Source organism: Hydractinia symbiolongicarpus, chromosome 7, assembly GCF_029227915.1.
Source record: "Hydractinia symbiolongicarpus strain clone_291-10 chromosome 7, HSymV2.1, whole genome shotgun sequence".
NCBI classification, from domain to species: domain Eukaryota; kingdom Metazoa; phylum Cnidaria; class Hydrozoa; order Anthoathecata; family Hydractiniidae; genus Hydractinia; species Hydractinia symbiolongicarpus.
Genome location: NC_079881.1, coordinates 10882866 through 10898725, shown reverse-complemented (window position 1 = coordinate 10898725; position 15860 = coordinate 10882866). Strand labels below are relative to the sequence as shown.

General features: G+C 33.3%; 1 protein-coding gene across 1 annotated transcript in view; it reads right to left on the bottom strand.

The window, feature by feature from the left end:
- Window positions 1-1840: 1840 nt before the first annotated feature.
- LOC130649564 (TATA element modulatory factor-like) overlaps window positions 1841-15860 on the bottom strand; it is a 34323-nt gene continuing 20303 nt past the window's right edge. The window contains exons 2-21 of the mRNA XM_057455860.1: window positions 12437-13287; window positions 12115-12218; window positions 11485-11602; window positions 11081-11136; window positions 10472-10548; window positions 10184-10280; window positions 9621-9706; window positions 9310-9436; window positions 8298-8349; window positions 7962-8060; window positions 7250-7342; window positions 6798-6852; window positions 6554-6655; window positions 6042-6234; window positions 5236-5305; window positions 4918-5088; window positions 4443-4610; window positions 4030-4155; window positions 3455-3565; window positions 1841-2690 (exon numbers count right to left, since the gene is read on the bottom strand). Of these exons, the coding sequence (XP_057311843.1) occupies window positions 2664-2690; window positions 3455-3565; window positions 4030-4155; window positions 4443-4610; window positions 4918-5088; window positions 5236-5305; window positions 6042-6234; window positions 6554-6655; window positions 6798-6852; window positions 7250-7342; window positions 7962-8060; window positions 8298-8349; window positions 9310-9436; window positions 9621-9706; window positions 10184-10280; window positions 10472-10548; window positions 11081-11136; window positions 11485-11602; window positions 12115-12218; window positions 12437-13287 (2783 nt within the window). The 3' untranslated portion in view covers window positions 1841-2663. The remainder of the gene's footprint in view (window positions 2691-3454; window positions 3566-4029; window positions 4156-4442; window positions 4611-4917; window positions 5089-5235; window positions 5306-6041; window positions 6235-6553; window positions 6656-6797; window positions 6853-7249; window positions 7343-7961; window positions 8061-8297; window positions 8350-9309; window positions 9437-9620; window positions 9707-10183; window positions 10281-10471; window positions 10549-11080; window positions 11137-11484; window positions 11603-12114; window positions 12219-12436; window positions 13288-15860) is intronic.

Genomic DNA, 15860 nt, shown 5'->3' with positions numbered 1-15860 from the left:
AAGTCACCAAGTTGGTCATCCATATCTTAAGGCAATTTTTTACTAGACGAATCAACGCGTTCGAGACCATTGTCATTTCAAAAGACATGATAAGCAACTTTGGGTGGGTATGCATGTATCAAATGCTTAACCTGTTCGCTTGCTGTCGCTAAAACTTATTTGGTATTTATTGTAAAAAATTTTTTTTAGAAAAACTTAGACATTTTAACTTAACGTGTAGACAGGTGAGTACCTGCAAATGAACTTATAAGTTTTTTTCTTACAACTAAATCAAACTTTTTCTAGTTTCGTGTTTACATCACGTGCACAACTTTGCGCATTTCTATTGTATATATTGTATATAACGATTTAAGGACGCGCGATAAAGTTGTAGCCGCCACGCCCAGAGTAGTGTTCTGAAACAGCGAAAAAATCAGTCCCCCAAAAGCTTCATTTTTTACTTCTAATATGCACGCATGCTGCTGGGCGCCAACCTCGTCCCCAGGGTATATTTTCTGACTTCAGAGGACGGCGATGTTTGCCACCCTGGAATAGGTAAATAAGGACTACCAATAGCGGTATGCATTCAACCTCATACCCAAAAGACCTGTTAGGCTTTTTATAAAAATCCGAACAGGTACCTGGGGACGAGGTTGGTATGCATTATGAAAATTTTTGTTGGCAAATTATTGGTAGGATTGGGTGTTAAAATTATTTTATTATTCGTGATACAGTGTGTAGTGTCTATATTCCCAGACCTCTTACACAAATTTATGACAAATAAATGTATTTTTAGATTTAGAACAAACATCGGTGTAACAATGCTTCTTACTATACACCCTTGTCCCCAGGGTTCTTTGCCTTTTTATTATGAGCTCATATCAAAAAAGGTGGGCGACTTACAAGAGACCAAATGAATTTTTTTAACAATAATTATAATTTTCAGATACTGCATTATTTTGCCTGTCTATTCAACCTTATCGCCTGGTTTCTTTTTTTTTTCTTACAATCTCGGTCAACAAGAAGGAAAATATAACCCTGGGAACATGGCTGCATGTCCATAATGGTTGTGCACATGCGCAAGACTGCCGTCAAAACAACACGCCTATGATATAGTGACATGGAATTTGAACACGAATTATCTGGCGAGAGTCATTAGCGGTGTACTAAGAGCTATTTTACATACGGTGACACTTCAAAAACATAAACTAAAATCAGACGCTTTGCAAAAACAGATTTGTAGTCAATCTCGTCACTAGACCTTTTTCACATTCTGATGTGCGCGCTGGCGCGATAAAAGCACTTCTTTCAAGCAGTGGGAATTAGATTGATGCGTAGTAGCGAATTCTACACTATCTGTCAATACTTGTTTACTTTTAGCACGATAGAAGTACAAAAAAAAAAAAAATAAGATTCGACACCACATTGATAAATATTACATAATTTGCTTTATTTTCATAACAAAAAACGCAATTTAGAAAGTATCACACGAAATTTCAAAATCGCACTAATAAATCCCATTTTACAATTAATTCCAATTTGCCGCCTCCCTTTAAATTTGAAAATACTACTAAATTATTCCTAACCTTATTTTAATTTTTCTACATTTAAGGTTCTAGTAATTTTTTACCAAGTGGCTTCTCTTAAACTGCACAAATATAATAAAAATTCGCACTGTAAAGCGCAAGTCCAGCCTAAATAAATTCGGTAAATTTAGATCAATCCTATCCAAATAAATTAACTCTGTGAGGCAGACAACAATTTTTGCCGTGACGCTGTTCACTGTACAAAAATTCCATTATAAAAGCGCTTAGCGCATGCGCACACAAAAAAGACCTGTGAAATGAAAAATAAAAAAGCGTAACGATTCTAATAAATTATCTTACCAGAAAATACAAATACAATATTTGAAATATAATTACAAGTTTACTACCGAACAAATTAAACCTTCTGTAATCTTTTGATTATTGCTTGTAAATAACGAGACCGAATAACACGCGGTTGAAATTTTAAGAAATAATCAAGGGAAAGCGAACAAAACAAAGGGCATACTTTCACACTAACATGCGAAGCTTTTCTCGCGAAACTGAAAGTACTATATTTTTTCGTCGACAATCTTTCATTATTAAAGCCCGAATTCTTGTATGCAGTTACGATACTGATAGACATGGGTGGAAAATCACTTTTATTTTCTCTAATAGGAGTTTCTTTTTTGATATCTTAAAGTTCTATGATCACAATTTATGGCCAATAAATGTTACGGCAAATAGACGGTATGACCCCATGTCGGCCTTTTTAACGCACGTGTGTACGGGGTATAAGAGTTTAAGACGTGTAGACGTTAGACGTGTAGCTGCTAAAACGTGTACCTGCTAAAAACGTGCTTATAAAACAAAATAAAACAAGATAATATGTAAAAGTATAAATATAGTTTCGTACAAACTACACACTCGACTCACACTTCCCCCTTACAACCAAAAAAAAAATTGTATAATAGCCGTGGTAGTAGCACAAAGGATGAAAAGAAAATCACAAGAAGGAGGATAACGAAATGTTTTACGAAAAAAATCTAAAGTTTCTAATTTTTCTTATGCACACCTCTGGGAATTCATTTTAAGATTCACCGTGATTTACGAGAGAAAATTCAACATATAAAAATAAATTCAGTCCACTATTCATTGATGTCACCTGTCACCAAGTAAATCTTGAATCTAAACGATAAAGTATATTTCCCATTATTCAACGAAGAAAACAATAAGGTCGATCAGACGAGAAATGACATTCTCGTCCCGGACATAAATTATTGCGAGAAAGGGCAAAATTTTAAACCTCATAACCACATGCGCTTGAGAAAGCCGTTTCTAGGTCAGTACACCCAGATTCCTAGATTTTTTGCACCTTTCCAGGTCGTGGAGCGAATCTCCAGCATGTGGACATTGCGAAAGGTTACTCCGTCTACACCCGTGCTAAATTAGCCATTTCGAGAGATAGTCAAACAGTCTTTTGCATAAATATTATGTCCGGGATTGTAGTTTTTCTTTCTTGGCGTTCTTTTTATTGAATTTATTCATCCGTGCTTCGATAGTGTAATTTGAACTGAGCGTGGTAACTCGTCCAGAGCATCGGCACTTAATCGGTTGTCATAAAAAAGCTAGCTTTAAACAGTGCAAAGTACAGCCTGGCTAAGGTTTAATCTGTTAATGTTATTTTAATATCGTGTACGCAGGAATACTTTGATGATTCGGCGACTTTGTGCTTCCATGAAGGTAGCCTTACAAAAGTTTTTAAGAAAAGAAAGATAATTAGGCCTTTTTACTTTAACTTTTAAGAAAATTGAGGACCGATTGGAGAAAATCATGTTTTCATTTTATGCTTCAAATGAAAAATTAGTTTTAAATTGAATAAAACTAAGTGTCTTTTTTTTCAGCACACAGACAAACAAATTGATGCACACTCAACAAACAACGAGACACACCTGTTGTTTGTACATATTTTTAATATCATCTAAATCCATCCTTAGTTCGTCTGCTTCTTCAGCTTTCTCACCGTACATTTGTAAGACTGCGCTGTAGCGTGATTGCATCTCCTACAGTGAATGAATACATAAAAGAAGGAGGGAATAGTAAGAAAATAACAAATATGTGAATGAATGAATAAATGGATAAATGAATAAATAAATGAATGTATGATTAAATGAGTTAATAAATAAATATAAATAAACGAACGAACGATCGTCTTAAACACATCAGTTCTTGACGCATTTTTAATAATCACATATAGGCTACTTCTAATTATCAAAAGTACTAGTACCTGTCCCTTGGGCGTCCTTTAATAAGATTGCGAACGTTTTTCCTAAATTTTACCTCACTAATACAAGCGACAAAAAGGAAGTTTTTTTCACATATTTTATATACCACAGAAGTGGAGAAACATTCGATAACTTATAAAAGAAGACATGTTTGAGCTGAACATAAAAGATTTTTACCAAGTTTACAAAAATAAGCAAATAACAACGAAAATATTGCAGCGAATGAAATAGTCATCACGTACGTCATGTTTTTCTTTGTAGCAAGATAATTCAGCAACATGATTTTCCAGCTCTTCGACTTTATTTGCAAGCGAGACGAGCTCTTGCGCCAAAGATGCTTTTGTCTTTTCTAACGATTGTATTTCTTCCTAAAATTTAATCATGAATATAACTTACCACATTTTAAACACATGAGACATCAGAAAAAAACACGTGGGGCAGATTCCGTTGCCATAACAACTTTGTTAGGTTGTACTTTTAAAATTTCTTTTCAATCGGAAACTTATAAAATCCTGACTTTCCTCTAACTATCCTAAATTTTTTTGAATCCACCTAATCTAATTTAAAAGTTTTGAAGGTTCGGCGGACACTGTTTTCAATTCAAAACAGAAAACAACGCAACACTATGTTAACAATTTCAGTATAACTGACCTACCTGCAGGACATACACTTCGCCTTCGCGCTTTCGGAGTTGACTTTGTATGTGTTCAAACGACGCTGTGGTGGTTGTTCGCATCATGCTGTCGTTGTGAAAACTCTCGTGGAGACTACTCGATGTCGACATATTTCGTTGATGACTAAATGTGCTGTTAAAAGATTCATTCTAAGGTACGAAAATTTAGGGAAGTGTTAACCAATAGATTGGGAATATCCTGATGCTGTTTTTTGGTGAAACTAACTTTTGTATTTATTTGATTTCTAACAAAAGGAAAAGTCCTTTAGAAAACTGCAACTCGCGGAATAAGAATTTATCGGGAAAAAAACAGATCCAGATTTTGCGGGAGTTGATTTCGCGCTTTTATAACAAATGGCGACAGCGCGAGCTTTTTTTCAATAAAAAACAACAACAACAACAAACCAAAAAATAAACAAAAATTAAAATACAGAAGGAACTTCGCAACACAACATACTCTATGTACGACGCGATCTTCTTCCGTGGGAAGTGAATCGTGACTGCTTTGTCGACTTATCGCTTGCACCGTTTGCTGTTGTTGTTGTTGTTGGGCAAGTCGAGAGTTGAGTTGAAACATATCATTGTCGTATTTAGCCTTCTCCGCAGATAGTTGGTCTTCCAGAAAGATCTATAAAGAAACAATATAACAACAGTAGTAATACAAATAAGCATAAAATGCAACAGGCTCGGGCGAGTTAAGTCTGAATTAAGTTCGAATCAAATCAAGGTCGACAGAGCAAAATTAACATTGTAGCAACACACCAAACACACAAACCTTTTCGTTGTGCAATCCTTCGTATAAAGTTTTCAATTTTGTTACTTGTTTTTCGAGATTCATTTTTTCTCTGCAAATAAAGGATGAAGCATATAAACAACAGAGAAATAAAAAATTAAGCTATAACAGTAGCACAATAAACACAGTTATAATAAAAGCAGTTGTAGTCAGAACAGCAACGAGGTATCACAACAACCAATGCCATCGCTATAACAGAAACATTTCTAACCACATAAAAACACAACTAACTCATTAACAGAGTCGAAACGACCACCAAAAATCACTAAAAAACCCACAATTACCACTAGGCATAACACCAAAACCGCCACTAACATAGGTACTCAGCTATATACACAACCATCCACTACAACCTCAATTTACCACAGACAATGCCACACCTACCACAGCTAAACCATAAAGCTAATACCACAACCGCAGCTATCATAGGTACTTAAATATATACACAACGACTGTCCACCACAATCGCATCATCCACCACTGCAATTTCCACACTGGCCACGGCCAACGCCGTAACCCTAGCCATCATAGATACTCAAATATATACAAGTCTACCACAATTGCATCATCCACCACTGAAATTCTACACACTGGCCACGGCTCTGGAATTCTTACTCTGGCCACGGCTAACTCCGTAACAACAGCCAGGATAGGTAAGCAGATATATACACAAGAACAACGAACACGACCTCTACATTAGCAGTACTAACACTATAAAAAAATCGATGTTGACATATTTTATCATTTTCTAACATTTTTGTTAGTCATGAAACATATATAGCGCAAACCTATTCCAACCATCTTTCAATTCTTTATTTCGATTAGTTTCATCTTCCAATGATGATTCAAGTTTCGTTTTTTCTTCTTTTACAGTATGGTACTGAATATTCAATGCTTTGTATTTTGATTTCAATTCAGTAGCGATCTCAGATGCTGATCTTTCTTTCTCTGACGCCAAAGCAAGTTGATGCTGCAGGTTACCTGGAAAATGTTAAGTTAAAAAAGTAGGAAAGAAATTCAAAGTAAAATACAGAAAGGAAAACTATGGGTTCATCTTTAAAAAACTTATCAACATCGGGCAAACTATATTTGAAGAGCGTTGTCTCTACTTTTTGCGTCCACTGTCGAAATAGTCTGCAAATCCAAGGTGCTTAGGGGATATCAAAAATGAACAAACGGACAGACGAATGGAATTATCAATTATAGTAAGTTTAACTAAACCTGCACATTAGCTTCCCAAGTGCTACAAAGATGATGACAGGGCCTTTACAAAAATATTCCATTACCACAGGGTACTTACCAAGTCGTTCAGTTAAACTTTTTTCGACACGTTCCCAATTGTCCGCTTGGTTGGCATGACTACTCTGCAGGTTTTCAATCTGTCGAAGCAAAGGTCGAGTCGCTAAATATATAATATATATTATAAGAATATATGATACAAGCTTGGCTGTTCCCTCTCCTTGTTTGCTGATTCTGGATTTCTGACTAAAAAGGAGTCAGAAATCCAGATTTTCATTTCAAACAGTAATGATACAAGCTAATACCTGCTGTAACGCTTGTTGAAAGTTCTTGGTTTCGATTCTCTCCTTCTTCCAATCTCTACAACATGTAAAATGTTTTACATCACATCCACATAACATTAAATTGCATTATGGGAACAATGGGGCAAATGTGAGAGATAGACTGTACTAAGAATTCACAACAGTTCCCTAAGTGCTGCAAAAATGTTGACCCTCCTGGCAAGCGATGTAGGTTTAAATATCGAAGCCTATGACCTGTATTTGAAATTTGGGAACGATATTTTAAAAATAGATTTTCTGGCTTAAGAAATCAAGTAAGGGCAAAATTTGTCTACTCGGCATACTCTTTTTTTCACACACCATGCAAATAGAGACAACTGTTAAATCTTTAGAACACTAGGTAAGCTTGAAGGTATGCTTTGTATATTTCATCCATTTTTACACAACAAGAAAACCTGATAACATGATAACCGTACCGAGTGTAGATCTTGAATTTCATGTTTCAGTTTATCCTCTTTGCGAGCAGATTGCTGTTCTAATCGCTGGTAAGCGTTCTGTAAGTCTTCGAGCTAAAATGAAAAAACTAACAGTGAAACCTGAGATAAATTGTAGTTTTACAAGATACAAACGCTTCAGCAAGTCAAGACCGCGCTAATCTCTTAAAAACATTTACAGTAAATAACGGATTAAGCGCCCGGGGCGTTTATTTTGAAATTTCATATTGATAGGGGCGCTTATTGGGCAAGAACGGTTAATTCAGCAGGGCGCTTATTAATTTTTTTTCAGAAAAGAAAATTGTTTTAAACTTTATAACTTTTATAAATAAAAAATAGAAAAACAAACAAAAAATAAAGAAATATAAGAGGAAATATCTATTTTTTATGAAATTTTAATATTTTCAACTTCATCTTCATCGTCGTTGTCTTCGTCCATTGTAAGGAATTCATAGTCATAGCAAAAATCGTTGCTTTTTGTGCCGATCCGAATAAGCGCGGGGAAGGCGCTTATTAGAGAAGGGGTGCTTATTTACAAATATTTCCGTCATCCCGGGGCGCTTATTTGACAGGGGCGGTTATTGGGCACGGGGTGCTTATTGGGCACGGGGCGCTTAATATGTTATTCACGGTACGCGCTTTCTACTGACATGCTTCCTACCTCCATAAAAAATAAAACAAAAATGTTCCCCACCTGTGCTACAAGTTCTTCATTCCCATACTTGGTTTTTTTCTCGAGTTCTTTGAGTTTTTGTTCGAGTTCTTCCTTCGCTTGAACTGCTACTGATGCTTCCTAAAAAAAATGGCAAAGAAACTCGAAGCATGGAAATTCTAATGCTTTCAAAGACGAAAGACGAAGTTGTCTTTGAATGGAGATCAACATGCTTTCTTATGATGAGGGACGAAGTTGCTATCCATAGAGCAAGGACGCAGTTGTCACGAAAAACGAAATTACGCGACCATTTCAAACATTTCTGGTTTTCACAGTTTTGGCAAAATCGAGCAACCACGATAAATTTACAAAATATACCTGCACTTCTGAATCTTTTTGAGCTTTCTCAAGATTTAGTTTGTTGATTTCACTAAATAAAGAAACAAATTTCTTATTTAGTGGTTTTTCAAAGATTATTAAAGAACAGAGAATTTTTGGGAGTTGAAATTGATAACTAGTTTATATAAAAATATCCAGTTTATAAGTCACTAAGTCAGCATAAGTGCGACAGTATCCGGGTAAAAAAGACTCTTTTTGTGACAAGTTTATGTTAGCTTTTGCCCGCTTTATGCGAGCATGATTACACAATCAATATTTTAACAAAATCATCACGTTATAAAATAAAAAGTAATAATAAAATTAATGACTCGTATAAAAATAGCTCAAGAAGCATACCTAACCGACCTATTTAGGAATGGTCGGTCTCGCTCAATGAGCAAACTCTCCTTCAGCGTGACTTTAAAACTATTAGACTCACGCGTTAGAATTTTAAAGTTCACAAAGGATGGTGGAGAGCATGAAGGAGAGTCCAAATTAAGAGCAATAGGTTGCAAAACCTTAACTTTGTTACCAGTCAGTGACGAAAGACATGTGTTCAGACATGCAAACCTTAAAATGGCGAATAGACTACAGTATGTATTTCGTACGCTCAGCAAAAGTAATAATAAAAATAATGACTCGTATCAAAATAGCTCAAGAGGCATACATAACCGACCTAAAATAGTTTTTATTATTAATCAATTATACACAGGCACTTTAGCCTATTCATGCAATTTTCCGAGTGTTAAAAATAAAACGGCATATCTAAGAAGATGTTACAGGAAAAAAGGAGGAGAGAGAAATCGTGGTAGAACTTAAAATCCACGATTTCCAGTTATCTATTTTTTGAATTCCTTGATAATTAAATTTTGTTGGTAAGATTTGAATACAAAGACAGCTTACTCATACTCAATATTGGGAATTTCGTTTAAAAAACTACAACCTGCAAAATTTGACACCACTAGGAAAGAGCAAAAAACTTGCACCCGCGAAATTCCAGTTTAGTACTCACGCGTAAGCATTTTGCATCGTTGCTTCCATAGCGTTGTATTTTTCTTCAGTATCATCTAATTTTTCTTTTAACACGGAAATTTCATCTTCTTGTGAATCTGTAATTCCTTCTAATTTCTGTAGCTCAGCTAAAAACAAAAATAAAATCCCATGAGAAGAAATAAAAAGAGGGTTCTAATATAAATTTACAGAGAATGACATCTAACTTAAGTTTTCCTGTATTTTGAAATAGTATATTATAGAGAAATGTTCATTTACATCAATAAGATTTAGCAAAAATAAGAAAAACGAAAATAACAACAGAAATTGTACCCTCGATTTTCTTTTCATTCACTTCTTTTTCTCTGTTTATTTCTTTCAATGTATCTATTTCCTTTTCTTTTTCTTGGATGCTTTCCCTGAATAAAGATAACACAGTTACGGGCGAAATAATAATAATAATAAAAAATTGCAACTCATTCAGGTACCCTGATATTAGGGTGATGCGAAACAGATGATGCAGATCCAAAATCATGGGGTCGTCAGCAAAAAATTAAGAAGCCTGGGACGAGCAAACGAGTGTCATTTTGGTTAATCAAATCAACTTTATATTATCTATGCATTGATAAAGTTTGAATAAAAAAAAAATTAAAAGATTTTTTAACCAACTTTTTAAGCTTTATATTAGAAGTCCAACATCGTTTCATCCTTTCTTCTTCATTTTAATAGGAAATGTGAGAAAAAATTTGAAAAAATTAGACTTAAAAAGGTGTGGCAACCCTTACACTGTTCTAAGATTAGAAATGACTCGAATGGGTAACTATGACCTCTCACTTTGGAAGGGAAGTCTTCCACCTGGCTATCAGATTGTTGTGAAAAAAATGTTACAAACATACAAATAAGTCTCATTCTTCTTTGTGATATCTTTTAATTTCACACGTAATTTTTTTATTCGATTGTTCGCGTCTAGTTCTTTTTTCGATAATGCTTCTCCTGAAAAAAAACACAAAAAATGATTAGTGCATTAGTTCTTGTGAAGTCTCAATGAAAAAAAAAATATAATTTTTTTCTTCTTTTATTGGTATAGGAGATTCTACAAGTGTTTATTTGTCACAAAATTATGCCGAAAAAATGCCTATAGTTATTACCTATCAAAAAAGATCGCAAAATCTAGAGTAATTTACCTTCGTCCAACAAGCCTTTGATTGTGTCTTCTTTCTCGATAAGTGACTGACTTAATGCAGATACCTGCTCGTTAGCACTGAAAAATAGTAGAAAGTTATAATATCAAAATTATAAAAATACCTACAAAAACGAATAGTTAGTATGAGTATAACACAGCGTCGTAACAGCCTGAGGGATTTTGTTGTAATGGTTAATATGGGGAAGAATCTAGGGGGTAAAAATGTCAAAATTTCTTTCGGGTGCTTTGATTTTTACAGTGGTAGGGCTTCATACAATGCTAAAATATTGATTCTTTTGATTTGAACAAACCACTGCCAACTGCCCAAAACATAGAAGCATACCACAGGTTATTAAATACTACAAAATTCAAAAAGCTTGAAGAATATACTCGTCTATTGTTTCCAGGAGGGACCACATAGGCAGTTTCTCATTTAATGTACAGAACAGTTTCATATTTCAATCCAACCGGGGAAAAGCGCCTTTACCGCTGATCTTTCCAGTGATGTTGCCGGCAGGGTACTGTACTAGCAATCTCCAAAGGTTCTGCTTACAAGGAGGCATGGAAAAACAAGCAAATAAATGATCCACCAACATGAATACGCATATACCTTTGTGTTAATCTTTCCTCTGTTTCTATTAACTTGTTTTTATAATAATCACGATCCTATATATAAACAAACTATATTTAGTAACAATTATTAGTAATTAATTTCGCTCAATCTTTGTTTTAAGACCAATAAAAGGATTAGACTCGACTTTTAAAAAAGGTTGGCAATAAGAACAAGTCGTGTCAAGTGAGTGAAAAATCTGAAGCAACTGGTATTGGTCAAGCGAGTAAACGAAGCAGAAAACTGTTGGTTATCTGATATTAATCAGTCATTACAAAGGCTAAAAAACTTATTATTGTAGCCTGACATTGTTAGTAGTAACAGGAGGTAGTCATGAAAAAATTTTAACAGAAAAAATTCACGGAAACTAACCCTGGAGTTGAGAATAATTAGAAGAAAACTACCTTGACAGCTGCTTGCAGTTTCTTGTCCGATTCTCCAATTCTTTTTGTAAATTCTTCTCGAAGTTCATTCATCTCGGAGTCATCCTGTGACGTTGTATTTTCCAATTGGTCAAGTTGACTTGAAAGTAACATTTTAACAATATTATAGCAACATGTGTAAGTTTCTTTAAAAATAACATACATAATCCTATCTATAGATCACTAGTAAATTTCAATGAAATACAAAAGTTACAGAAATTATGCAGATTCAGTATTTCCATCAGTTCAACTTTCTAAACCCTAACTTAAAAAATTAGTCCAAATGTTAAATATTGATTAATGTCTAAGGAATTTAAAAAAACACAAAAAGTTCAAAAAATCGTAATAATTCGCTAATGAGTACTTAATTTTTTATGTACAATTTTTCGCGATTTTTTTGATAGTCAACAGAAGTACAGGTAGGTTAGGTTGACTATCTAAATTTGCCAAAAAAAATTTTTCACTAAAAAACGTTGTGCAGAACATAAAAATAAAAGGGACAACAATGTCTTCGAATTCCCTAATAATATCAAAATCTACAAAATTAAATTTTTACTTTGTGATTTTTACCTTTAATACATTTAGGTTTGACCATTTACAAATACAACTTACTTCTTATAAATAGAAGCAGATTCCTGCAAGCTAATATTCTCTTTACTCAATTCCACCATTTTTCTCTCACGAGCATCAATGATACTCTTCAGATTCTCAACCTCCTAAAATATGTCAAATTTGTAATATCAATAGAAAAGAGCAAATAATTCTTGTACAACATTGTGTCATGGCAGCATGGAGATGTAAAGATGCCATAGACATCCCATTAGAAATTTGAAAATCGGAATTAGAAATTAAGTTTGTAATTTAGCATATCATATCCTAAGATCTTGTATTATTCATACATGTTTAGGATAGTGTGCAGTCTACTTGATATTACCTTTTGTAAACACAATATTTTGTCATCAGAAACATCAAGACCTTCAAGTTTACTATTGCAGATTTCCATGGACGGTGAATCATCATTTTCTTGTTCTTGTTCATGCTCAATAAATCCATTTGCTTCAACATGTTTTTCTGTATCATTGTTCAAAACCAATTGTTCCTCAGCTTCTTTTTTCTTACTCTCAGTTTCATCTATTTTATTTTTATCTAAGTTTTCATCAGCTAATATATCTTCAACGACATCACTTGTCGTATCATCCACACAGCTCTTATAAAGTGTAAGATCAGTTTTTTTAATATCTTCCAATGCATGTGTGTAGTTTTCTTCAAAAGTTGAAGTAGTACCCGTTACTGGTAAATTCTCTTTTTGTTCGTTTATTTGCAAGTCTCTTGATTTTAAGTTTAAGTTATCACCTACATCAATATCTTCATCATTATTTATATTTTTATAATTCACAGAGACTTTTTGTAATTGCTCAGCGTTTTCATTACACGGTGAAATCACATTGTCTACTAAACTTGAATCATTTGCATCACCATCTGTGCTGTTGTCCTGTTTCTCTTCCTTAGAAGATATTTTAGTATCTTTAGATTTAAAACCTAGTTTTTTTCGTGGTCTGTCTTTTAATTTCGTTCTTCTTGGAACTTTGCCATCTGCCACATCTACCTTCTGCACAAGCACTGCTTCTTCTTGATTACTTTGCTTTTGAGATGGTGTAGAATTTATGTCTGATATCTTTGCTTTGTTTTTATTATCCGTAAGAAACGAATCGAAAAAATTATCTGTGTTATTTTCTGTCTTTGACTCAACTGCTGATGTTTTAGGCGTAGAAGTTCTTGGTTCATCTAAATAATAATTAAAAATTAATAAAAAACGTCCCTTTTCGAGGTGCTATGAAGGTTAGTGAAGCTTTAAAAAAGAAATTTCAGCAAAAGTTTACTTTTGTGCCTCAAAAAAGAAAAAATTAAGAAAATATATGAAAATATAAGAAAATATAAGAAAATTTAAGAAATTATATGAAAATATATGAAAATATATGAAAATACAAGAAAATATAAAAACATATGAAAAAGTAAAAGAAAATATAAAAAAGTATAAGGAAATAGAAGAAAATAAAAGGAATTAAAAGGAAATAGAAGAAAATAGAAGAAATTTTAAGTAAATATAAGAAAGTATAAGAAAATATAAGAAAATGTAAAAAAAATATGAGAAAATATAAAAAAATATAGGAAATTGTAAAAAAGATAGGAAAAGATAGGAAAAGATAAGAAAATATAATAATATATAAGAAAAGATAAAAAAAGATAAGAAAATATATTAAATCAAGAGTTATGTTTCGACATAAACAAAAACAAGGCCAGGAGTTCACATCGCAACTTATGACACAGTTTTTGGCTTACAGACATATTAATGTTGTAAATAACAATACAACTCTCTATTTGATTAAATTGACATAATAATGTTGTAACGCTGCTAAAGGTAAAACCTCTTTCTCACACTTGGTTACTTTCAGTATTTTTTGTTCAAGAAAAATTAAATAATATTTTGTTAGAAATTTGTAAAATTTTCTGAAATTTCTTGTTTATCCATAAAAAAAGGAAAGAGGGAGTTCTGTAGGGAAGACAACATGTGACACAGACCTAACATTTTGTAAACAACATTTTCAAAACATTACCAACGAATTACAATCAATTTATTATCATTGTTTTTTTTAATTAAATTAAAGTAACAACTTCATGATTTGTTTATTGTCAACCACATATCAAACAGAGCTTGTATGATAAACAGTCAATATTTGGACAAAATTTACAAACGTCACAAAGAATGCATTTTTTCTGTAAACCGAAACTCCAATTGCAACCTTTTTTTAAATTACACAAAGGAAAATGAACCTAGCAAGATTACATCATTATTAAGATACCCAAACAAGGAAAATATGTCATACGATTAACACACAAACTAACACACAAACAGACTAACAGTAAATAGCGCATATGCATCTTAAAATAAACATTCTATTTTTAGTAGCAAATAAGCAAACATAAGACTGGTTGTTTTTCAGAGAATAAAGATACTGTTGTATCGTAGGTATATTAAACATCAGCAAGACAACCATTATGAGTATTGAAAAAAATCTAATTTGACCTGCATGGAAGTTACACAATAGACAATCTATCATGGAAGACTTCATGTTCAAAATGATCAAAGTTAACTTGCTATGCTTGTTAATAATATTAGCAGTTGGTTTAAATTCAGTATGTATTTTCGTGCTATATAGCACAAAAAGTACACGGGACCGTCCATCCATGTTGTTGCTACTTAGCCTTCTGATAATACACCTACTACAAGGAACCGTTGTCTTCCCCCTTTACGTTGGTAAAGTGTTGAACATTGGTTCTGTGGAATGGAAACTGATATTTTGTAACGGGTATCGTTTCACATACATGGTTACCTATTATACTGCAGTGTTGAACGTTCTATGTATTGGGATGGATCGACTGTTAGCAACATGGTGTGTCCTTAAATACAAGCATATAGCTTCAAAGAGAAATGTTTTATGTTGTATTGGGCTTTTGTGGATATATGTCGCAAGCCTATGCATACTGCCGTTCTTTACAGAGACAATAAACAATAGATACATGAACAGCACAACACAAAATAACTCATATCGTAGTTGTACCTACAAACAGAGCGAGTTATGGACAAGCTTTATGTTGCTTATCAATTGCACATTACCGTACCTACTTATAGTGGCGTGTTATAAACTAATAATTTACCGAGTGAAGTTAATTAAAAACAACACGCAACACTGTCATACTCGCAGCATAGATTATAACAAAACAATTATAATCAATGAAGAAGTACGAAAACATCATTTGATCACAAGACTCTCCTGCATATTGTCAGTAGTGTATATTTTGTTCTGGTCACCGTCTGTGATCTATTATCTTCTTCAAAGTTTTTGCAAAGGTTGCTTCAATACAGAATATGAAGGTTCGATTACAGAACAAACTGTTGGTTTTATTGTTAAATACTTAGCTTTTTCAGATTCGGTGGCAGCACCATTAATATATTGCTTTTACCATAAAGATTTTAGAAAGCTGATATCAGAAGCACGTAAAAACATTAAACATCTCATTTATTTCAACAAACGTGCAAGTATGGACATTAACTGATATAAATGACATAACTTTTCTGTATTTGAGTTTTTTCTAACAAAATGAACACAAACTGATTTTGTGTTTTTTCGTCCGCCATGTACATTGATTTAGAGTGATGTTCTTTTTTCTCCAAGGTTTCCTAAACCTTGGACGAATAGCAAAATAGCTTTTTAGATCAAATCCATAAAATTTCAAATGGATTTTTTTGGAATTTGATGCTGACATACAAAAAAAAATGAAGATAGATAAACTCAAAA